This window comes from Boleophthalmus pectinirostris, unplaced genomic scaffold, assembly GCF_026225935.1.
Source record: "Boleophthalmus pectinirostris isolate CB_2022bp ecotype Guang Dong unplaced genomic scaffold, ASM2622593v1 HiC_scaffold_2, whole genome shotgun sequence".
Taxonomy (NCBI): Eukaryota; Metazoa; Chordata; class Actinopteri; order Gobiiformes; family Gobiidae; genus Boleophthalmus; species Boleophthalmus pectinirostris.
This window is the reverse complement of record NW_026571152.1, coordinates 45822928-45847927: the sequence shown is the minus strand read 5'-3', so window position 1 is coordinate 45847927 and position 25000 is coordinate 45822928. Positions and strand designations below refer to the sequence as shown.

Below are 25000 nucleotides of genomic sequence, written 5' to 3'. Positions count from 1 at the left end.
CCCTGTGGATCAATAAACTTTGTCTAAGTCTGTTATGGCTCGAGGGGATGGGATGAGACTCAACTTCTACAAGACGAAACATGACGTGAGATTTGGCTCACGAGAACGAGACAAGACGAGATTTTGATATAATTTTTAATAAATGAATTGCGTCAATTCACAATTTTTGGTTTATTTCATTTTATAATTTTGCTGTCAGTGTGGTGCTGCTTTTTGGAGTTACAGCTTCTCAAGAGGAGTTACTCTGCACAGTCAACCCACTTTTGATCTCAGGCAAATGTAAAAATGAGATCTTGTTCCATCCCTAATGACTTAACGTGAACAGTAAATAAAGTAGATGTTTGAGAAGATGTACCTGGCCTCCATGACTGTGGCTGAGATCCTCCCTGTGCTTTCAAACAGAGACACGGCTTTCTCCACGTCCAGCTCCTCCTGACGCTGAGACTGAACAAACAACAACAAAACCTGAACTCTAATGCAGTTGTCAGTGTTTAATATCTCCGGCGGAAATGCAGAGAGAATGGAGGTTTAATGTAGGCTAATGCAGGCTAAAAGACTCCAGTAAAAATGTGATGGGACCTGTTCAGTTGGAGCTGCAGACACGTCCTCGTACAGACCCATGTCCTCCAGTGACTCCTGCACAAAGCAAAAGGTTCCACAGGGTTAGTTTAACAGTTTTCTGTAATATAGTGTAAAGATAATGGAGTAATAAATGTCAACAGTTCAGCCCAAAGTCTAAAAAAATCCAAATATTAAAGGCAGAGTTTAAAGCAGAGCTGAGGCTACTGGTCATTACTCAGCTTTAGTTAGGGATAACAAACGTATTTAAAGGTGCACTGTGTAACATTTTATTGTTGCGGGTCCCTCACCTGCTTCATTCTATGAACATCTCAAATGTTACACAGTTTGGCATTAAAATGCTACAGGTTAGAGGTGGTTTTACAGCTCAGAAAACAAGCAAGACCTAAAATTGTCTCAGTGTTTTAACTTAAGCTTCCGTTGTCCTTCCATCTTTTTCCTCTTCTCTGGGGTCGGGTCACGGAGGCGTCAGTCTGAGCAGGGAGGCCGAGACTTCCCTTTCCAGGCACACTTCCTCCAGCTCCTCCGGGGGACCCTGAGGTGTTCCCAGGCCAGTCCAGAGACATAGTCCCTCCAGTGTGTTCTCCTGTCCACGTGGAGGAGCAGCGGCTCTACTCCGAGCTCCTCACTCTGTCTCTAAGGGAGCGCCCGGCCGCCCTGCGGAGGAAACTCATTTGTGCCGCTTGTATCGGAGATCTCGTCCTTTCGGTCTTTACCCAGAGCTCAAAATTCAAATAAATTCCATGAAATTCAATTAGTTGTGTTTTTATTTTATTAGTTAATTCATATATATTTGCTGAGTTTTCCAAGTCTATGGGGAAAATGTGCAGGACTCTGAACTGGGCTCTATGGCTCTATTAAATTTGAATATATGTTATGACGTTCTTTCTTCAGACCAAGAGTTTGTTCTAAAAAATGAACCTAATGACTATGAAATAATTATCAGAAGACCAAATGAACACCATTGGACATATTTGTATATAGTCTTAATAGTTGGTGTAACAGTTTGTGTAAATTGTTTACTTTGAGGTCAGAGAGCCTGGTTTTGGCCAAAGACACGTACTCCTGCAGCAGACTGCGATGCTTCAGTGGAACAAATGGAGGATGGAGCAAGTGAACCTGCAGAGAACAAAACACAGAAGGAACCAAATATAACTCAAGTTAAACACAGAACTTAAACAGTAAAAATCTCAACTCCACTAAATCACAACTTTTATTTTAGACTTTTCTCCATGTTCTAGTCGTTTCTCCTCTCTGACCCTCTGAACTTTATTTGGACTGATTCATGTTTGAGGAAACTAATCTTTCTCTTATTTTCAAGATTCCATTTTGTCACTCTCCCCCCGTTTTCAGCTCCACCGGTACAAGCCCACTGTGACGTACGCGCCCGCCGTGACGTACGTACGCGCCCGCCGTGACGTACGTACGCGCCCGCCGTGTGACGTACGTACGCCGCCGCGTGAGTACGTACGTACGCGCCGCCGTGACCGTGACACGCCCACTGTGACGTCTGCTCGTCCTTCTCCAGTTTGATGTTCTTCATTTTGGTCCAAATGTTAAAAAAAAATGCTCTAGTGTGAGGTGCAGCAGGAGGAGGCACCACAGCCTGGTTTTAGTCCTGGCTTAGTCGTGGCTTAGTCGTGGCTTAGTCGTGGCTTAGTCCATTGGACTCCACAGTTTTCTAACGCCGAAGTCGTCTCACTTGTTTCTTCTGTAACGTTGTTTCAGATCAATATTGAGATTTAAAATGTCACAGTTAAAACAGAGTGATCCCCGGGGTCAGAGGTCAGAGGTGTAGAGACACAGGGTCACATGACTGTTACCTTCAGATACTGGGGGGGTTCAAAGGGCACCAGGTCAGACAGGAACTTCAGCAGAAACACCAGAGCTTTTTTACTGGAGGCGTGAGGGCTGCTGCTCGCCCCAAAACACCTCTGAAAGAACAACACAGGTGACAGAACATCACAGCGTTTCTGCTAATGCTATTTTAAAGAAAGAATTGAATTGACTCTTGTGAGCGTTTAGTGATGTTATAATGTTGTTACCTTCACAAAAACAGACCTGGAGTTGTGTTTTCAAACAGGAGGAAGCTTTAGAGATGTAAACAGACTAATAATAAAGAGTTACTCAAACGTGTGAATGAAACGAACAGAACTCCAGTCTGTGAGAAGGGAACAACATTAAAACATGATTTAAAGCTCACAGGAGTCAGTTCTGTGTAATAAAGGACCTTTAATTATATTTGTATTAACCTTGAACCAGTCGCTGTAGGAGGGGAACACCGCAGGTCCTTCCAGAGCTCCTTGTCGTGCCAGTAAAAAGGCCGTGATGACGCTCTCCAGATCGTAACTCTGAAAAGCAGCTCTCAACAAAACATCCAACAGCTCTGACAAAAACACAAACACAACCTGGTCAAGATTTACTTAGATTTAATACCAGATGAGCTAGAACCACAAACAACAACAACATAACCCTAACCCTGAGAAAGAAAGTGGACTTTTACAGAATCACCAATCGAAGCTGCAAACTCTGACTTATCTCAGGTAAAAAGATCTATATTTTGTTCTGAATGCCCTCTGTGTTTGAGGGACACGAGATGATCCAACCACAGCTGCTCATTTGTATCACACGTTTGGGTGGAGAATTTTCACGCTCATTGGTCCAGTTCCAGACTCTTCTGGATTTAAACAGAACGTAAAAGGGACCGGCTGCTCAGGCTACAGAGTAACAACAATGTCTGACCTGAGAGAGTTTTCCCTGTGACAGAGATTTACCTGTAAGAGAGTTCTGAGCAGAGGAGTTGTAAACCAGCACAGTGGAGAGGAAGCTGAGCACATGTCTCCAGTTGACTTCGTGAGTGGACAGAATCTGCTGCAGGTCAGAAAACAGCTGCTCGACGCTGAAGACCATGGAGAGCTAAAAACAGAAGAGGAACCATCACACATTAGATCATAAAAGGTTCAATATTACACAAAACTGACTCCTGTGAGATTTAAGTCACGTTCCTCCTCACAAACAGACCTGGAGTTGTGTTTTGTTTCATTCACACGTCTGAGTAACTCTTTGTCTACATCTCCAAACTCTAAATCAGGGGTCTCCAACCTGTAGCTCAGGAGTTACCAGTAGCTCTTCACCCTCTTCCAAGTAACTTGCCCTGGGATTTCTGAATTGCGCTGATCAATTAAACGCCCATTTCCTTTGTAAATGTATAATTTTGTGCACTGATAACTGGATAAAGGGTCAGGCTTTACAGACATTTAACTGTACCACGGCTCTTATATTTACAAAATTTCTGGCGACCGCTAAAATTAGCACCTCTCTGGCATTTTCATTTTACAAAAAGTAGCTCCCAGAAGGTAAAAGGTTGGAGGCCCCTGCTCTAAATGCTATGTTCCACCTTGTGATGTCATGAAGTGGTAGTTTTCAAGTGAACAGCTCCTTTTTCCAGACTGAAATGACCCAAATGATTTTAGTGAAGGTGTGTGGAGTTTAAAAACACAGTGGAGCAGACAGTGGAACCAAGTGTTTCCGTTTGAGAGAAGAACTCGTGCTAAAACTGCAGGTTTGTGTGTTAAACATGTGAATGAAACAAAACACAAGTCCAGGTCTGTGTGTGACGAGGAAACGACATCAGAGCAGAGAACAGAATCTCTTGCTTTATGGAGCCTTCAGTCTCAAGGTTTTTGGGAAAATATGAGGAAGATATTTTCAAATGGCATTTCAACACAGACAGGGATTGTGTTGTGTCTATTTGAACACACCACAGTAACACAACTGTACATGGACCAGTCTCCCTGAACATGAGACGAGCTTCTGCTCCGACTCTGTAAATCCACACTCAAAACGCTTCAGTTTATTTTGCACTCTTCTCTCTTAATTTTAATTTTATGATTTTTTTTAAAATTATTATTATTTTATCACTTTATTTTTATTGTATTTGACGAATTTGTAAACTTAACAAGAAAATAGAAAAAAGAGGAGAAATAATAATGACAATAAAAGGAAATAAAAACAGAAACAGAAGCCTAGGTGACACTTGAATATTCTACTTTTGCATATATAATGTCCATTTTTCCCATTTCTTCTTCATTTGTGCCTCTTGCAACCTCAGTCTATGAGTTATTTTCTCCATTAGATACACGTCTTTTATTGTAGACGTCCACTGATCCTTTGAAGGCACAGAAGTTGTGCCCCAGTTCCTGGTTATTGACTTTTTGGCAGCTAATGACATGACTTTGAAAAGATATATATCGCTTTGGTGAATAATGTTTTCTGAGAAGTTGCATAGATGGACCAGTTCAGGCGACAAAGGGACAGAACATCCCAGCACCTGCCCCAGAACATCACAAACCATCTCCCAAAATACAGTAATATTTGCACAATTCCAAAATATATGAGAATGGTCCACATGAATCTCTCCACATTTCTGCATTTGATGTATCCTTAACTGTTTACTCTTTAATTTAGGTGTAATAAAGAATCGAATCAGGTTCTTCCAGGCAAACTCCCTCCATGTTCGAGAGCCGGTGGTGGTGTGGTGATGCTGCCACATGTTTAACCAATCTTTATCTCCAATTTTTTAATTGTATGAATATTAATGTTTTGATTTGTTTGTTTTGTGAGTTTTATGTCTTTCTTATTCTGTCAAGGACTTTCATTACTTTGTGTACAAATTGTGCTGTACAAATAAACTTGCCTTGACTTATCAAGATAAAGAGGAACAAACTGAATATTGAAAATGGAGTTGCCACGGCAGTTTATTATCAATATTAAGATAAACTAACTGGATATGAGAGTTATGTAAGAGTTACCTGACAGAAGAGGTTTGTGAGGAGGGGGCTGGTTTTGGCAAAGGTCCACTGGTTCTGCAGCTCGATGGCAGAAGACACTGAAAGAAGGTGGAGATGTTAACACTGAGCTGAAGAGAGTGTATTTCATATGAAGCTGAACGTGGTCTTCACCTGTGAGCCGAGGCTGATACGTCAGTGTTTTTGTGAGGCAGTGTTTGAAGAACCTCCTGAGAGCTTCTGCAGACACCAGGGTCCCACACAGAGTCGAGTCCAGCAGCTCAATCCTGGATAAAACAATCAAATCAGGTTTAGAAAATTCAACTTAAACGAACAATCCATTTAAAATCAATAATTTAATCCACAGTTTTAGTTTCCTGTGGTTTTACAAACACACCCGGAGTTGTGTTTTGTTTCATTCACATGTTTAAACCCTGCACATTTAACACAAGTTTTTCTCTCAAACAGCTGTCAACACTCTGTTCCACCTTGTGATGTCATCATGTGGTGATACAGGAAGTGCTCTACTGTGTTTTTAAACTCCACACACCTTCACTAGAATCACCTGGATCATTTCAGTCGTGGAGTTGCTGATCTCAACTGAACTGAAGGGAAAAGGGGCTGAGAACTTAGAAACTACCACTTCATGACATCACAAGCTGGAACAGTTTTGGAGATGCAGACAGACTAATAATAAAGAGTTACTCAAACATGTGTGAAAGAAGCAAAACTAGGATGACCAGATTTTCAGAATTCCAGCCGGGTTTGGATGTTTGGTGTAAATAAAACAGTGAAAATAGTGTGGAACATTGTGCATTCTCGTGTCAGAATCTGAGGGACATTTTTGTGTTTTATGGTCATTCACAAACACATTTTTCTGTATTTTGGCAAAACAAATGACAATTTTTGCTCCTCTTTACTGTTGGGAGGATCAGACTTTACAAGAATTGTGATGGTCCTGGCTTAGTCCTGGTTTAACTCAGATTGGTCTAAAATAGGGACACTGTAACAACCGTATATGTTCTATTGGTCTAAATGGGCTGTGAAATACAACTATGGCCTAAAACTAAAACTGACTTATATATATATATATATATATATATATATATATATATAGTTTTAGTTTGAATGAAAATTGTAAAAAAAACACAAGCTTTAACCATGTCTGTGCCCCCGTTGCCGGTGATGATGAGGTCTCATTTTTCTCGACCGCCTCCAGAAGCCCTGAAAACAGATTCTTTGAGTTTATGCTGCTTTAAAGGTGCACTGTGTAACATTTTAGAGGGATCCCCTGCTTGTATCCATGGAGAAGTCATTGTATTGCTGGTAATGTTCCATGGTATGGCATTAAACAGCTCCATCTAGCATTTATTCATTCCAGGAGTTTCTATTGCTCAAAAATACAATGATTCCTTCTGTGACCTGCTTGTTTCCATGGGGAGGTTATTTCCATTTATTCAAATACAGGGAATTTTATTATCTTGAAAAACATGTTTTCTTACTGAGAGAAGAGTCACTTCTGACCTGAACTGATCTGAAAGACCGTTCTTTTTAAGGAAAATTAATTCTTTTATCATCAGTAATGTTCTTATGAGCCTTTTTCATCAGTTTTATTGAATCTGTTCTTGCATGTGGGATCGTCTGTTGGTTCAGTGTGTGTGTGTGTGTGTGGGTGTGTGTGTGTCTGTGTGTGTGTATCTGACTCTGCTGCACAACTATTTCCCTCTGGGACAATACAAAAGTTGAAAGGTGAAACCTGTTCGACTCCATGGAGACTGAGCAGACGAGCTTCTATGAGAAAAGTTCCACAGTGCACCTTAAAGTGATTAGACTGTGCGTTGTTTGTGTAGTTTGTGTAGTTTGTGCAGTTTGTGTAGTTTGTGACTCACAGAAGAGCGTTTGGTCCAGGACAGAGCTGCAGACTCCACACAGTCTTTTGTTCAGAGATGTTCCCTCCTCACTGACTTCAAACCCAGAGCCCACCAACACCTGCAGCACCACTGAAAAACACAGAATCCAGATTCCTAAAACAGTTGAGAACTCCTCAGAGACCACAGACAGGTGACAGGTGCGACAGGTGCGACAGGTGTGAGGAGCACATACAGGTCAGGACTTGCTCTTGGACCTGCTTATGGTCATCTCCAGGACTCCAGCTGCACAGGGTCTTCAACTCTGACACCAACCAGGACCTGACTCCAGGACTGCACAAAAACACACAAAACCACACAAAAACACACACGCAGAAAAGCACACACACGTTAAATACAGCACAGTAGGTCATGTTTACTCTGAGTCAATATTCCAGAGTGCAGAAGCAAACATACAGTAAGAAGAGAGAAAGTTGGAAAACATGCTTCCTGCTGCTTTTCCCACATGCTGCTGTGGACACACTGAAGTGGAATTGTTGCAGTAGTGACGCAACCATTATTTTTCAAGCGTCCCACTACTTAATTTTTTTTTCATTGTTAGAGTAGATGTACTTCCTCCTTTTTTCTACTTATTTAGAATTGACTTTTTTTGTTTTGTTTTTTTGTCCCAATAATTTCCTTGTGCATCAGTAAAGTTTGTCTAAGTAATTTTATATTGGTATGGGAATGTATTAAACAGTATGAAGACAGAACACTGGAGTTTACACAAAAATGGTACAAAATTGTCAAATATTCGTAACAAACCTTTCCAAAATGTCCTGCAGAGAGACGATGTTGTACGAATGAAGATGGAAAACCACCTCCAACTTTGGGAATTTCTATTAAAACAAAAAACAACAACAAACAGTAACACAACATGAAAACAAAGAACTTTGCAGAATATTCAACCACGTATAAATAAGTATTTTATTTCTAACTCACCTCTTCTCTGGTGAGCTCCTTCCAGAGCAGTTTGGGACACAGCGCCCCCTGGGACAGCAGCTCCCGACTCGACTCCAGCAGACCGCAGAGCTGGGCCTGCAGAGACACACGTTTAACATCTGACCCGGACACAGCCGTGTTTAACATAAGACCCAGTTTTACACAGCAGGGGGTCATATATGTGGAAATATGTGGTCACAGTCATGTAAATCTGTGCAAAAAAAAAAGGAGAATCTGAACTCACTGATTTAACAACAATAAAAACACATTCTACCTCATTATTCCCAGAAATCGTCTCTGCCCCGTTTGACCCGGTGAGCCACGGTGAACAGAACAGTGAAAGTTCAGTTCCAGACACTGACCCGGTCCGGAGACGTCAGCAGCTCCTCGTTAGCTCGTAGCCTCGTTAGCTTCTTCAGTCTTTGCACAAACACGCCCACCGTCACCGTCGTCAGGGCAACGCGGCGGCGCTCAGACTCACGCTTCAGCTCACCCACTGTAAACACAAATATAAGAAATGACAAGAAGATTCTATTGCAGCCAAAATGTTAGAGCCCGTCCCGGATCCTCCCAGAAAAACCCAGTGAGTCTCCTGGTTTTCATCACAGAGACACTGGTTCATCCAGGAGACTGAAAAACTGCATCTACACCAACACTCACAAAACCAAGAGACTCAAAAAACCCGATCAGAACTGGGAAACTCGAGTACACGTGAGTTCTTACTCAGAAGAGACGCAGACAGAGTCGAGGGGACGAGAGGTTCTGTGGAGCCGCTGAGAGACGAGGAACTCTGAAAGAAAAAAAACATCCTGGTGACTAAAAAAGAGAAAGTTGCTGCAGTAACTTCTGCTGGAGGATCTGTCAAATGCTTTTCTTCATGGAGATGTTGTTGCTTTCTGGTCAGATTGTGTTAAAATAAAACTCAGGTTAAAGTCTAAGAAAGCCTCAGACAGAGCAGTGCCTACAGTTAGCATCACACCCCCAGGGAATGTGGATGACAGTGTGTCCCTGAAACAGTCCTATGAGATGTTACACTGAGTCAGACCTCTGTGAGCAGATCTTCCACGTTCTGGTTCTGCAGCAGGAACCTGAGCGCCGCCTCCTGCACAGAACCTCCACACTTTGGTCTCTTCACCTCTCGACCCACTGTGGACCACAAAAACAAACATCATTTAATCTTCATAACATGTTTAAACTTAAAATGTTTCAGTGTCCAGCAGGTGCTACAGCCAAATTAAACATTCTGAGAAGATAAACAGAACAGGTAAAGATAATCACAGCTGCCCCCTGATGATTGAGCGTCTCAGTGACGTCAAGGTTTGATTGGTTCATTTTTGTTTTAAACTGAATGAAGAAAAGGCTCAGGTCAAGTCGCTTGGATCTGGATCGTTTGGCTCTTGTAGCTCACGTCCGTCCCGCCGTCACCAGCCTCGGCGTCACTTTAGACACTCATCTTTAATTTGAAAAGCAGATAAACAGCTTCTTAAAAATCTAGTTTTTATCATTTGTAGATTTTATCTAAAGTCTTTTTAATTTTTAAGACTAAAACAGGACTATCACAGTTTTACAGTAATCTGATCCTGCCAACAATAAAGAGGAGCAGAAACTGTCATTTGTTTTGCCAAGATACAGAAATCTGTGTTTGCAAATGACCATAAAACAAAAAAGCAACAACAAGAAACAAGCAGCCACAGAAATCCTGTTCCTCAGATTATGACATGAGAATCCACAATGTTCCTCGCTCTTTTTCCTGTTTTATTTATATTTATATCAAACATCCAAACCCTCATAGTTTGGATTTTTTAAATCTGGTCCCCTACACTAATGTGAGTCAGTATAGTCACATTTTCTTTGTGTTTTGTCGTTTTTAAGCAGCTTTTCGGCATTTTACCTAAACAGATGACAGTTTTTGTCTCTTTACTGTTGCAGGATCAGATTGGTCCAAAATAGAGACACTGGGACATTTCTTGTATAAAAATCAGTGGTTTTGTATAAAACTGCAGGGACAGGGGGCACAGGCTCAAAAGTGGGACTGGAAAGATGTTAAATAAAGAGTCTGGACTCTGTTAATGTCAGAGTCTGTGTGTAATACAAACAGTTTGATCCTTGCGCCTGTAAACTGGAAAAAACTCACCGAATAAACTGGACACGGGTCTTTTCTGCGGCACCAAACTGCCCGAAGCGCTGGGGCTGAGAGCCATGGCGCCACAGGACTAAAGTCATGCGGTTTTAATCTTACTTTAATCTTATTTTAATGGAAAAGCGCAGAAAAGTCCGGTGTTTGTGTCGCTGCTGTTGAGGCTGGCGCGCTCATGGCACTTTTCTTCTTCACAGGATCCTGTGGTGAGACTCAGACGCGCAGTGCGCCCCCTGTGTGTGCGGGGAGGTCAAGACCAGTCCTCAAAACATTTTATTTTCAGTATTTATTGTTATTTATTTATAGTTGATTCATGAGACAGGGACAGTGCACAATCTACATGAACCTTAACAGGAGAAAGACTTAACAGCTGTAGCGCTGGAGAACATTTCCACCTCGTCCCTGTGCAGGTTTTTAGGTTTTAAGTGATTGGTTTCAGTTTTGTTTTTCACTTCACGGACCCCAGAGCAGCGCGTGCACAAGGACCAGGGACAGACAGGACTCAGCATCTGGAGAAGATAATCTCTCCTGTACTTTGAATTACAACAATATTGTTGGATTATTTTTAAAATCCTGTTTTGCCTGTTTTTTGTTTGTTTGTTTGTTTTTTTTAAGCTGCCTAAGTCAAAGTAGAAAAATACCCAGGTGTTTCAGAGCGTGTGATTTGGGTCAGATTCTGTGGTCCTGTGTCCCTCTAGACCTGAGTCTGTTTGAGCTCAGTGAACCTTTCATTTATTTATTTATTTCATAAAGTATAAGAAGGTATTAACAGTGTCCTAATGTTAAACACACAAGAAATGAATGAAAAGGAGCAGAAAGAGTCATCTTCTGCTCCCTGCTCCTTTTCACTTTTGCAGACGACACATTCTCACTGAGAGTGACGACTGTGGCACGAACCGTTTATAGTAAATAAATAAAAAACATAAATAGTAACTCCACATTACACTGTGTTGTTTGGTTCATTTAAACTGAGCCAATAACTGGACCTGGAGATGAGCAGGGCCAAGTGTCTTGCCCAATGTGTCCAGATTTTCAAAATAAAAACTGGGATGTCCCTGGTTTTTGGAGGTTGGTGATAATAAAATTGTGAAACGAGTGTGTTTCCTTTAAGGAAAACTGTTGTGCACTTGGCTCGTATGTGAGTCAGTATAGTCACATTTTTTTGTGTTTTGTTTTTAAACAGATTTTCTGTATTTTACCAAAACAAATGTTAGTTTATGTCTCTTTCACTGTGGCAGGATCAGATTGGTCCAAAATAGAGACACCTGGGACATTCCTTGTACAAAACTGGGAGAAATCATTGGTTTTGTATAAATCTGCTGGGACAGGGGTTAAGGTAACTTTAACCCTAACGTCTGATCACCCTGGTCTTGCCCAAGGACACAACACCAGCATTCATCATTATAGGGCTTTATGTTGTTTCCATATCAGGGCCTCAAAATGTGCAGGTCAGAAAAGTTATCGCAGTGACTTAAACATTACAAAAGTATGAGATTATGTCCTTTATGAAATATTATCAGGTTAAACTGTGGAAACAGGAGGTGTGTCTGAAAACTGAGCTCAGAATCAGCTCCACTTTCTTTGTGAGGGGAAAGTTCTACTGTTACTGGGTGTGACTAAGTCTGTAAACCCTCAGGTTTCAACACACTGTTCTGTTTAAACAGAGAGGAAAGTGTGAAAGTGAAGGTACCACAGATAAACATGACACCACATGTTTAAAGAGATTATATTAGGCTGTTCTCTGGTCTCATTTCCTCATCAGACAGACCTGGAGTCGTTTGTTATTTAAAAAGATGATGCATGGACTGCTCCAAAACTCTTATTTCAAACACAAAAACACAAAAAGAAGACACTGACACACTGTGATGTCACAAGCTTTTATGATTCATGAAATCCTCCTCATGTTCAAGTACACGGATGCACGACACAGTCACCACACTGCCCACGACCCGCCATAAGACACTGATGCCGTAAACGTGGTACAAAACACTGGTACAAAAGTAATCTGGTACAAAAATATCTCTTAGACGTGTACTCAAGGTCCTCTAAAGAATCCATTTTAAAATCACATGTAAAACCGTCACAAAACGTCTGGAAATTTAAAGGCCTTTGGTCTCATGAAAACACACAGGAGTAAAACAGCTCCGCATTCAACAGTAAAGACGGCACAGGTGGGCACAGGTGGGCACAGCTGCATCAGCTGCAGCCTGGAGCAGAGAAGAGCTGCACGGCGGGCGCACGTGGCACTCTGGTCAGCAGGTGCACGTGGGCACAGGAGTCGCTCTGATTGGCTGCCGGGCGCAGGCAGGCGCAGGCAGGCGCAGGCGGTCAGGCGTCGCACTGACCGGCCGGCGGGCACAGGTGGTTCCGTACCAGGTGAAGCAGCACCAGCAGCAGCATCTCGGAGGTGCTGCTCAGAGCCACGATAAACGGCGCCTGAGACGCAAAGTCGGCCTCTGTGCGGCGAAACGAGAGCTGCATCACGGCCAGCGCCAACAAACTGTTCTGAACGCCCACCTCGATACTCACAGTCTTCCTCTGAGGAGGGTCAAGACCCGCCAACCGCGCCAACAGCGCCCCAACTGCCAGCCCCAGCACTGGCACCGTGACCCCCACCAGCACGATGTGCGGCCACACGTTGGCCAGGATGGACGCTCCCATCTGATAGGCCATAAAGACGCCCCCCACCATGAGCAGCACGCTCAGGGGGCGAATCAGCATCAGCAGGAGGCGGGTGAGGCCGGGCAGACGCAGTTTGACCAGGACGCCCAGAGAGATGGGGATGGCGATGAACAGAAGAGTGCCCAGGATCTTAACGAAGGGCACGTGGAGGGCGGCGTGGACCCCCAGCAGTCGCCCGTACAGAGCGGAGGACAAAGGCATGGCGCCCACCGCCACCACGGTGGACACCAGCGTCATGGAGATGGCCAGGGTGACGTCCCCGCCCAGCAGGAGGCTGTACAGGTACCCCCCTCCCCCGCCGGGCGCCGAGCAGGTGATGACCAGCCCCAGTGCCAGGGCTTTGGGCAGGCGGGCGAGCTGAGACACGCAGTACCCATACAGGGGCATCACCAGGAACTGCCCCAGGACCCCGAGCAGCAGAGGGACGGGTCTCCGGAGCAGCCCCCTCAGGACCTCCCCCTCCACCTTACACCCAAAGGCACATTTGTTCACGAAGATGACGGGCAGCAGGGCGAACAGCACCGGGTGCTCCGAGAAGTGGGACAGGCCCCCGGAGCGGATCAGGCGTGAGGCGGGGTCATCGCTCCAGGGCACCACGATGATGGAATAGTCCGTCCTCTCGGCCACGAGCGCCGGCGAGCCCGGCCCCTGTGCGCCCCGCCCCGGCGAGTCGGGCGGGTCCTGTGGCTCCCCCTCCTGGCGGAGAAGCTGGAGGTGCAGCTGGACGCGCCCGGGGAACCCAGAGCGGATACTGATGATGTAACTCTGAGAGCCCACAGACGCTCTGCTGAGGGACACGTTCAGGATGGACAGGACCTCAGGGTCCAGGGACTGGACTCTCAAAATCTGCCTGTGGCCTCTGGAGATGTTTGAGGAGCGGGTGGAGACCACGATGACACCTTTGGAGTTTTCAGGAAACTCAAACTCCAGAGAGGAGCCGTCTCCGATGGCGACGAAGGCCTCATCAGACTTCAGGTTTGTTTGGCTCCAGGGCGGCTCCACCGTCGACCTACAGAAAGACGACGGAATAACATCACAGACTCCAACATGTCAAGTTCAATATCACACAAACGGACTCTTATCAGCTTTAAGTCCCGTGATCATGTTCTAATGTTCTAATGTTCCGTCACACAGAGCTGGAGTCGTGTTTGTTTCATTCACATGTTTGAGTAACTACTTAGTATGAGTCTGTTTACATCTCCAAACACTCTGCTCCACCTTGTGATGTCATGAAGCAGAGGAAATGAAATCATCCAGATGATTCTAGTGAAGCGTATGAAGCTTATAAACACAATACACAACTTCCTCTTTTACCACATGACATCACAAGGTGGAACAACAGGGTTTTTCCGTTCGAGAGAAGAGCTCAGCCGAAATATAAAAAACTCAACTCCAGTTCTGTTTGAGGAAACGACATTTGACCAGATCAGAAAAGACCTGATGGGCCTTTTAACTAAAACAACACAGCCCAAAGCCTCAACACGTAACAGAGCTGAAATATATTTAGCTCAATAAAAATCTGCCTCTGGACTCGTGGGTGTGACTCAAATCTGCTTAATTACACATGAGCCTGAGCTAGAATTTGGCAAAAAGCATGAACCGGGAAACAACACGTAACAAAACACGAGCGGCCACATCTTTTTACGCACGCGACACATCCGTCTGTTCCATTTGTTGATCGGTTAATCGAACCCTGCTCAGACAAGGCCAGAATAAAAAATCATGCGTGTACAGAAGGAGAGAAGGAGGCCCACCGGCTGCTGTTGTCCGCGGTCCAGATGTTGGTGGCCCACGCCCGCGTCGCTCCGTGGGTGAACAGCACGACACAGCACAGCGTGAAAAACAGCCCCATCGTCCGCAGCCTCCTCCCGCGATCTACGCCCGCCGCACCGCCCGCTCCAGCGCCCGCACGAACCCACCAAACCCACGCGTGATCGGCTTCATTCTGTGCGCTCAGACCTTCGCACGGCGTCCGGAGCCGGCTTCCGTGCTGCGAGTTTGATTCCCATTTTGTGGCTCTTTATACCGGAACTTCCACATGAGCCCGCCCCGCGCTGTCATCCGCGCACACGCACAGCGCACACGCACACTCCCCCCGCCTCCCCCCGCCTCTGTCTGCTCCAAAATCAAACCTTTCGATCCGTGTGCAAATATAAAAACACGGACACGGAGGTTTGCGCGTTTGTCTGTTCGGTGGAGCGCGTGTGCGTGTGCGTGTGCGCCATGTGCTCTTTGGACTGGAGAAAAAACTGCGGCTCTTATTTCCGGTTCTGAAATGTCAGAATAAACCTGGGATGTTCAAACTATGGTCCGGGGGCCAAACGCGGCCCTCACAGGAGTATTTGTTACAGTGATCAGGTTTTCAAAAATAAAACACTGGGGCGTCTCTGGTTTGTGGAGGTTGGTGAGAATAAAATTGTGAAACGAGGGAAACTGTGAAGCAGAGACGTTCATGACTCTTGAACTCATGACATGAGTCATATAATCACATGTTTTGGTCATTTTTAAGCAGCTTTTCTGTATTTTATCAAAACAAATGACAGTATGTGTCTCTTTACTGTTGCAGGATCAGATTGGTCCAAAACAGACACACTGGGACATTTCTTGTATAAACTGGGACAAATCAGTGGTTTTATATAAATCTGTGGGACAGAGACACAGACTCAAAACTGGGACTGTCTCGGGGAAACAGGGACGTGTGGTCACCTTCCTCTCAGATGAGTATTTGTTTGAGTTGTAAAGTCAATATTCCAGCAAAATTCATAATGTTATGAGCTAAAATTAAATCCACTGCGTTGTGCCGCTGCTCTGCTTCTGTTTCAGATCCACATGAAAAACACACATGATTATTCTTATTACATGAGTATTACTTTTCTATAATCGTTGGGTTTGATGACATCGCAGCATTCTAAAGACCAGTGTTATTATAGATGGGAGGACCTCAAATTCATTTTGTTCAACTAGAGATTTTTGTTGTAATATATCGTGGTCTTCGGTCTAAACTTGAGTCAATAATAGAAATGATCAGGTTCCATATGTGGGAATTTACCTTTCCAATATTTCTTGGTAAAGTACATTATAATTAAATATAAAGGAAAAACTGTCTTTTGCCTCCATCTAAGAGTCTGACACCATCACATTCTAGAATCTGAAAAAACAAACAAAGAAACAAACTTCAATAATATAATAATAAAGAACACACATTAGAGTATTGTTCCAAAGTATGTTTTTAACTTTCTTTGGAACTCATGCAGGTCATATGACGACTCTAGAAAGTTACGTACTGTGTCTTTAAACGTCCCATATCACACTGTTCTGATCTGTTTTAATGTTGTTGTTTTTGTCACACACACACCTGGAGTTTTATTTCACTCACATGTTTAACACACAAACCTGCACATTTAGCAGGAGTTCTTCTCTAAAACTGAAAACACTCTATTGCACCTTGTGATGTCATCATGTGGTGATACAGGAAGTGCTCCACACACCTTCACTAGAATCATCTGGATCATTTCAGTCCTGGAGGGAAAAGGAGCTGTTCACTTGAAAACTACTGTAAGAGCCACAAGCCACAGGATGCACATTTTAAAAGGCATTTCTGACGACTGTTTCCAAATAAATGAGCTCAAAATTCCAGTAAAAGCTCAAATATTCCTTTACTGTAGCGTGAACACAGTCAAAAACTGTTCCTCATTACTTTGCAACACCTGGAATCGCTAATTATTTAGGTAGCAACCCACAGAAAACAAAGACATAAACAGTGGCAGGAGGTGCATTTTGGCCGCTACAACTACCACTTCATGACATCACGAGGTGGAACAGAGTGTTTGGAGCTTTGGAGATGTGGACAGACTCATAATAAAGAGTCACCTGTACATGTGAGAATGAAACAAAACACAACTCCAGCTGTTTTATGTGAGGAGAAAACATTAGAACATGACTTAAAACTCAAAGTCAGTTTTGTGTAACCTTTACATTTCTAAACATATTTATATTTTTATTCAGAACAACAAACATTTTATTATCTGAACTTTTTACATTGTCATGTTCAAAACAGAAGTACTGAGTGGAGTGTTGCAACGGTTCTTCCTGTGAAACGTGATGTGGCTAAAATAACAAACAGATGAGACAAAGATCTGAAAATCAACCGAAGCTTTAATGAAAAACATTCAAACACAGTCATGGTGAAAACAGCGAAATACACACCATCATCTCCACCCCTCGAATATCTCTATCATCTCTACCATCTCCACCATCTCCATCATCTCTACCATCTCCACTATCTCCATCATCTCCACCCCTCGAATATCTCCATCATCTCTACCATCTCCATCATCTCTATTATCTCTACCATCTCCACCATCTCCATCATCTCTACCATCTCCACCATCTCCATCATCTCTACCATCTCCACCCCTCGAATATCTCGAATATCTCCACCATCTCCACCATGACATTTGTTCATCTTGTTTTTTTCTGTAGTAAATAAACAATTTTACATTTTACATAAAACAGCTGAAAGGCCAAAGATGTGTCCAGTAGCATCCTGAGTCCGTTCAAACATAAAGCTGCACTGTGTAACTTTCTGTTTCGGAGGCCATCACCCGCTTGTTTCTATGGATACATAACTGCTCTCCCTGGAATGTTCCACAGTGTGACATTAAACAGCTCTAAGTTACATTCATTGAAGTTCAGGTGGTTTTAGAGCTCAAAAAAAAACCTAGAAAAGATCTGACCTGTCACTTGGTCTGGTTTGGACTCCGTGAAGATATATTTAAAGGTTTAAAGCCACACTGTGAAACATTCCAGACAAAGCGATAACATCTCCATGGAGGAAAGCCTTTGACAGACCCTCCACCAGAAAAGCTACAGAATACAGCTTTATTTAGACCAACAAGCGATTTGAAAAGAGCAGTTCTACAGTGTTCTCGAGGTTAGACTTGACGAGAGCAACAAGGTCAAATAAAACTCAGATTTAACGACAGGTTCAGTGTCTGTGAAGATCTGTGTAGAACTACAAAGTGCGGAATTGTCTTAAACTAAACTAAAATGGAGAAAGTTGAGTTTTGACCCTCGTTATGGCAGAACAAAGCAGCTTTCATTTTGTAAAACCAAGTATCTAGAGCTAAGCCCGTCACGATAATCACTACACCAACTTTGAATTCAATATATGAAAGACGGAATTATGCATTTAGGTAGTCAATATTTATCATGGGAACTTTTTCTTTGCAGTATTTGGAGATTTGTTGTGGTGGTCTGTGAAACATTTTCCACCAAAATAAATGTTTGTCTAGTTGACAAACTGAATAAAAAATACTACACGTGTTTGAGTAACACTTTATTATTATTAGTCTGTCTACATCTCCAAAGCTGTCGGAAATTTGTGGTTGTGTTTTGACAATACGAGAAGATTTAAGATTTAGAAGGTTGGATCAAAAACTTCTCGACTCATTACAGATGCAAACTCAGCACTAAAGAGCTTCATTCTGCTGTTTATTTATTTCTGTTGTATTTTTAAATAATATTTTAGATTTAAAAGTTTTTGTGTCATAAAGTAGTTTCGATATGATCATTTATCGTCTTTATTTTCTATTTAGCGATACATCGTGTTTCAGAGTGAGTTATCGTGACAGGCCTATTCAGAGCTCCTACATAAAAAATAAGGCCCCAAAGTAACAAAAAGGCAAAAATGGAGAAGCAACACAAACCACAGAAATACAAAAGGCTGGAGGAGGAGAGAGAAGTTAAAACAGAGTGAACTGGAAGCTCCTCGCTCTGTTTCCTGGATTCTGCGAGGTGATTATTGCCGTTACTGTTCACGACGAGTTCAGACGTGTTTTGAGAAGAAGGCAGTGTCTCTGTTCTCATTCACAGGCATGGGGCAAATCTCCTACCACAAGATCTAAAGACATAAGAGCTCATAACACAAGATCTCGAGAGACAACATTTCCACAAGATTTACGTACACATGAGAAACATTATCCTGTGAGATTTTTTTTTCAGTTTGTTTGCAAGAAAGGTTTCTGTGTTGATAAGTTACGTGTCTTCTAGTTCCAAAAAGAAGTACAAGAATGGAAACAAAAATATTATATTCATTAAATAAATACAAAATGTGAGGCCAAAATTTAGAATTTCTGAATTAGTATTGATCGTATCTCGTCTCGCAGAAACTGTGCTCTTCTTTTTAGTGTTGACAGACAGTTTGTGTTTACGGCAGCTCTGTAAACTACACCAAGATTCAAATTCAAACAGAAAAAAAGGATTGAAGAAACAGCTTTTTTGCATAAGATGTACCTCAGATGTTTCCAAATGATTTTAACTTCATGGAGTTTTTACAGAAAAAATAAATAAATGTAATTAGACTCTTGGAAACCCGAGGAAGCACCGTCTTTTGATGCTCGTCTCTAAACGCTTCAGAAGAATATTTATATATTGTTTTATAGTTACAGAGGTTAAATTATACATAGACCATGACTGCTCTGAACCACAGACTGTATAAAGAACTGGACAAGCGCTTGGCTCCAGTCAAATGAAGCTCACTGAGGCTTGCAGTATATTTAGAGCAAAATTAAAACCTCAGAACATAAGACCAAAACAGAGTCTGACAGCAGCAGTTACAGAAAGACGGGAGACAATTTTTCAATACAAAGTTATTTGGCGCCAGAATCAATGGAGCCAGAAGCGTACCCATGCTCACTTCCTGTTTGGAACACAGCAGCAAGTGGGTTAGGTATGTCCATTTATATAAACAGTCTGTGGTCTGAGCCAGTGTGAGTCTCCACTCCCTCCACACAGGCCACGTTTACATGATGTTTTTAATTCTGAATTAAATAGTTGTAAATTAAAATCTTCTCTTGTAGTTTCCATGTAAATAATAATGTTGAATTGTTGTTTCATGTTAAATGTTTTTTATTTAATGTGTCTGAGCGTCTGGGGGGGGGGGTTCTGATTGGACAGAGACACCAACGGATTTAAACACACACTTCAGCTGCTCCAGACTTTTCTGTCGTCTGGGTTTGTCGTTCCTCCTCGGACACAAACACCGTCCAAACTTTTCCCGCAGTGGTTCTGATGATAATTGTTGTGTAGCAGCTGGAGAAATGTCTCATCACACTTTACGTCTGTGAGCTGAGGAGGAGAAGAAGGAAGAAGACAAAACCTCAGCCCACTCCCGCATTCCGCTCACAAATCCAAAGAGACGTGGATCAAAGTCCCGAGACACGATTGGTGGAGCATCAGAAGGACGACACGAGGAGCATGCGCCAAAGAACCCACATTATTTTTAACAAGAAGAAACGAGGAACAAATTCATTCGGCTTTAAATATGAATAAATCACCAAGTTTAACTCAGAATAATCATTTTCATTTGGAATTAAGTGTTTACATGGTCTTTTTAAAGCAGAATTCATTTTTATTCGGAATTAAATTATTTTAATTCGGAATTAAAGCTCTCATGAAAACGTGGCCAATGTATTCACTTCATTTAAATTTTTGTATGTCTCAGATGATTGTGGAGTTATAGTAAAGAAGAAATCATAATTAATAAAATACACAAAGTGGAGTGAGACATGCTTCTCTGGGGTTTTGGAGCAGAGTATGTACAGAGCAGGGTGCAGCGGTCAGTGCAGATTCCAGTGGATCCACACACCTCCTGCTCGTGTCCGGCCTGAGGTCAGCAGCGGTCAGTTCCTCAGAGCAGCCAGCCTGGACACACACACCCACGATCATTACACATATCCATTAAAAAATAAAACATACTCTGAAACTCTATTGTGGCTACATTAAAATACACAATCTGAACATTTTGTTCATGTTTCTGTTTTCAAAAAGGCAAAGGTTTGGAAAATGAAGTGGCGTGGCTGTAATAAGAAAACTACAGATTTTATATTAGGAAATTGTTGTACATGTTTCCACTCTAAATAAAATCAAATACACTCGTACCTCCAAACAAATGGCACAGTTCAAAGTCTCGCTAACAGTGTCATAGTTCATTAATAATTCATTTCATCTTATCTATGAAAGGTTTTATACTACACACCTCTATTGTGAGGTTTAAGTCATGTTCTCATGTTCTAATATTCTCTCCTCAAAAACAGAGCTGGAGTTGTGTTTTGGGCTCGTGCAATAATTATTTGTGCAATAAGGCTGGTGCAATAACTTGGACACTTTATAGTTGTGCAGTGCACGACTGGACATGGACATTAACACTGGACACATGGATCTTGTGACTGTTGTCTGACTGTGCTGTTTGTGTGAGTTTTTAAGCTGCAGGCAGTGAGACCAACAAAAATTTACCTTTGGCAATAAAGTTTATCTTATCTTATATTCACACGTTTGAATAACTCTTAATTAGTCTGTCTACACCTCCAAAGCTGAAAATTCTCTGTTAAACCTTGTGATGTCATGAAGTGGTAGTTTCGAAGTGAACAGTTCCTCTTCCCTTTAGTTCAGTAGAGATCAGCAACTCTCTGGGCCGTATGTTGTAGAGGTGCGGATGGGAGACTTTTTCATCCGCAACCGCATCACAAGACTCATCATCCGCCCGCTGTCCATTTGCAACCACAGTTTTTACCCAGTTTTCAAAACTGCACCCGCTCACTTCAGAGTTTTTTATTTGAGTTGTGAAACCGCCACCCGCCCGAATTTAATTAAAATATAGTTTTTCGTCACGTCATCCGCCCGACCCGCGGTTTAGCCGCGGAGTCCGCGGCTGTAACCGCCATCCGCGCATCTCTCGTATCTTGCCCTCAGTCTTAGTGCTTAGCACAAGTGCGGGGAGTGGAGTTCTAAACAGTCGGTGTGCCGTGTCTGAACATCAGGTGGATTGGAGCAGACTGAGGGCAGGTATGGCACGTTCAGTGAATTGCCAGAATTGCAAAAAATAAATGTCAAACGAGTCCACTGAAAAACAACATGTAACATGCTCAAGGCTAATAATGATAAATGCTTAACATTCATAACATGTTGGTGTGCTGTGCGGGAGTGGTCCGGATGCCCTCCCCCAGTAGAGCACAGCCCCTCGCCCGCTCCCTGTATCGGCTCAGCTCTGCTCTAGAGTGTGGTTTGATCTGGATCTGTACAAAAGCTGCTCATCCACATAAGGCCGTTTACAGCGCTGTCCTAAAGTCCTAAAGTCTGTTTTCTTTCTCTGTCTGTGTCCTAATGCTGCGATGTCGATTTCCTCACACTCTCGTGGCCGGACTCTTCGCGCACATTCACTGACAGCTCAAGGCTGTGACAGCGGAGCAGACGGACAGATCATATCTGTGCGCAAAGCAAGAACATCAGAAACATTTATATGACAATAAATGTTTTCCATAATCCGCCAGACTTCCACCTGTGTGGGACCAAATCCACTGGACACCAGTGAGATGAGAATGTGAGCGGGAGCAGGGTTAGGGTTAGGGTGAGTCCGTGGAAACAGGACAGACAGGAGCGGGTGTGAGAAAGCAGCGGGTCTGCTTTGGGATGGGAGCACATGAGATAGACACTGGTCTTAAACAAACGCAGAGGAAACTATAAAAAGTCGTCGTGTGCACGGGCTTACAGAGGTGCATGTGCATTATGTGGCCATACCGACTTGTCAAAGCCTGATCTCATCAGATCTCAGACACTCAGAGTCGGGCCTGGTTTGTACTCGGATGGAGACACTGGGGAAATCAGGAGCCACAGGAGGCACCGGTCACAAAAACTGTCCCTGTGTCCTTAGGCAAGACACTTCACACACATTGCCTAGTATGAAAGTGGTGTGTGTGTGAGTGATGGTGGTGGTCAGAGGGACCGATGGCACAGATTGGCAGCCTCGCTTCCGGCAGTCTGCCCCAGGGCAGCTGTGGCTACAGTAGTAGCTTATCACCACCAGGTGTGGAGTGACTGAATAATGAACTGTAAAGCACTTTGAGTATCTTGAAAGGCGCTATATAAATGCAATGATTAATTAATTAATTAATTAATGAAAGGGGTGTGCAGAGTGTTCGAAACACAAGCCCAGTCAGTTCTGTCATGGCCCACACAAAGTTCTATATTCCTTGCGCCTCTGCTGGTCTGTACTTGCATCGCAGGGCTCCAGAGCTGTTTTACTGTCACATATTTAACTTTTCCCCACACTCCTCTGTGCTGCCTGTAATGAGGCAAAGATTACAGACTTTACCCACACGGTCAGAGCTTTTAAATACCACAGCGCTCACAGATTGGTGCAGATGCCATCACCATATTTGTACTTGTACTGTCCCACTCCAGTCTCCAGCAGAAGTACAGCCCCACCTGGACACGCCCACTCGCGCTTAGCGCTAAGACTGGGGGTAAGATACAGCCCCAGCACTGAAATGATCCAAATGATTCTCTGTGTAATTTACAAAGGCAGTGGAGCACCTCCTGTAGTGTTTTCTGTTTGAGAAAATAAAACTTATATCAGGTTATTCATCTTGTTTTCAGATTTATTATCTACTTAGTAATTCTGAGATGTTTCATTCTTGTCTAGAGGTAATTTATTTTAAGAAAAATTGTCCAGTAAAATTATCTTGCTGCATGGACGCATCATTTCACTAATTTTAAGTCATTTTCTGATAGATTTAAGCGTTTATGTCTTAAATTGTGTGTAGAATCCCTCAGTTGTCCAGGTAGAATTCATGCTTATCCAGTTGACAAATTTAATTTCTCCTTTGCCATATATCTTAAATTTTGACCAAGCTTTTTCACAATGTGCAGGGTTTGTGTATTAAATATGTGTGAATGAAATGACACACAACTCCGGGTCTGTTCGTGACGAGGAAATGGCATTAGAACAGAGAATTGTGTACTAGGCCCTTTAAGCCCATGTTCTGACCGTCGGGAGAGGTTGTCTTCCTTCTCTTGACTGCGAGTGCTGTCTGCTCCCAGCGTGGAGGAGCCAGCGGGCAGCTGGCTCAGCTGGTCCATCACCTCCAGGCCACTCTCCTCTGCGATTCTCTGGATCAGGTCGTCCACCTGGTTCTGGGGTGTGGTCAGTGTGGTGGCCGAGCTCATGGAGTCCTCCATCACCTGAACACAGGGTCAGAGGCTCAGGAACGTCCAGTCACAGGCCGCTAAAGGCCACAGGTCAAATATAAAACTACACATTCTTTTGGGGCTAAAGGTACAGATGTCATCTGGGTCAAAGGTTTGTTCAGGTTATGTTTTATTACATTTCACTGATTGCCTTTTGGAACTGTTTCTCCTCTAAAGCAGCGTTCTTCAGCCTGTAGCTCTCCACCTCCTTCCACGCAGCTCGCCAACACACACTCATACTCAGATGTGATTGAATGTTACTGGTGTAAATCTGTCATTTCTAACTTCATCGCTTCATCCGCACTTGTAATAGTTCATATGGTTTAATGTAAAATGTGTGAAGAATGCAAAAGAAAGCTCATTGTGTTACATTAGAAGAGAATCAGTTTTCTTCTTCCTACTCCTTTATGAGCAATTTTTAGTTGTTTGTTGTTGTTTCTGTTATGATTCACTAATATCATATGTTCCATTGTAAAATAATGTAAATTGCTTACTTGTCCAAAATAAATGCATAAAATAAAAATTAAAAAATTACTTGATTTCTTACGAGCACTAAAATGAGCAGAACTCAAATATTTTTGTTTTACAAAAGGAGTTCAGAGGAGAGACCCCTGATCTGAGGAAATAAAGCTGAAATAATTTTTTATTGTTAGTTGTGTTTGACTGTTGGAAAGGAACTATACAAATAAAGGTTCATTCATTGAAATCTAAAATCTTATCTCATGTCTATTTATTCTGAGTTTTTCTAGATTTTAGACAGATTAGATTTTGGGCTGATGTAGCGTAAAGTAAAAACATGATGGAAGGGTTAGGGTTAGGGTTAGACAATATTTAATAATTTAATGTGATCAAAACAAAACATCACAAACATTTAGCTTCTAAACTGATCGTGTGTGTTACGGTCTATAATACAAATGCATTATTATTATTATTATTATTTA

The 25000-nt window shown here is 42.8% G+C and overlaps 2 protein-coding genes across 2 annotated transcripts in view; both read right to left on the bottom strand.

The window, feature by feature from the left end:
- The window catches only part of LOC129409544 (Fanconi anemia group A protein-like), a 13611-nt gene extending 1542 nt beyond the window's left edge, over positions 1-12069 (bottom strand). The window contains exons 1-17 of the mRNA XM_055155941.1: positions 10350-12069; positions 9261-9361; positions 8939-9005; positions 8578-8711; positions 8216-8311; positions 8039-8112; positions 7470-7567; positions 7256-7366; positions 6527-6590; positions 5541-5653; positions 5391-5467; positions 3354-3495; positions 2832-2965; positions 2403-2513; positions 1603-1698; positions 580-636; positions 356-444 (exon numbers count right to left, since the gene is read on the bottom strand). Of these exons, the coding sequence (XP_055011916.1) occupies positions 356-444; positions 580-636; positions 1603-1698; positions 2403-2513; positions 2832-2965; positions 3354-3495; positions 5391-5467; positions 5541-5653; positions 6527-6590; positions 7256-7366; positions 7470-7567; positions 8039-8112; positions 8216-8311; positions 8578-8711; positions 8939-9005; positions 9261-9361; positions 10350-10416 (1631 nt within the window). The 5' untranslated portion in view covers positions 10417-12069. The remainder of the gene's footprint in view (positions 1-355; positions 445-579; positions 637-1602; positions 1699-2402; positions 2514-2831; positions 2966-3353; positions 3496-5390; positions 5468-5540; positions 5654-6526; positions 6591-7255; positions 7367-7469; positions 7568-8038; positions 8113-8215; positions 8312-8577; positions 8712-8938; positions 9006-9260; positions 9362-10349) is intronic.
- Positions 12070-12215: 146 nt separating this feature from the next.
- On the bottom strand, positions 12216-15049 carry slc10a3 (solute carrier family 10 member 3). Its single transcript, XM_020933067.2, has 2 exons — positions 14789-15049; positions 12216-14043 (listed from the first exon to the last, which is right to left on the bottom strand). Exons 1-2 carry the CDS (start codon positions 14884-14886, stop codon positions 12681-12683), a joined length of 1461 nt encoding a protein of 486 aa, XP_020788726.1. The 5' UTR covers positions 14887-15049; the 3' UTR covers positions 12216-12680.
- Between the last annotated feature and the right edge of the window lie 9951 nt (positions 15050-25000).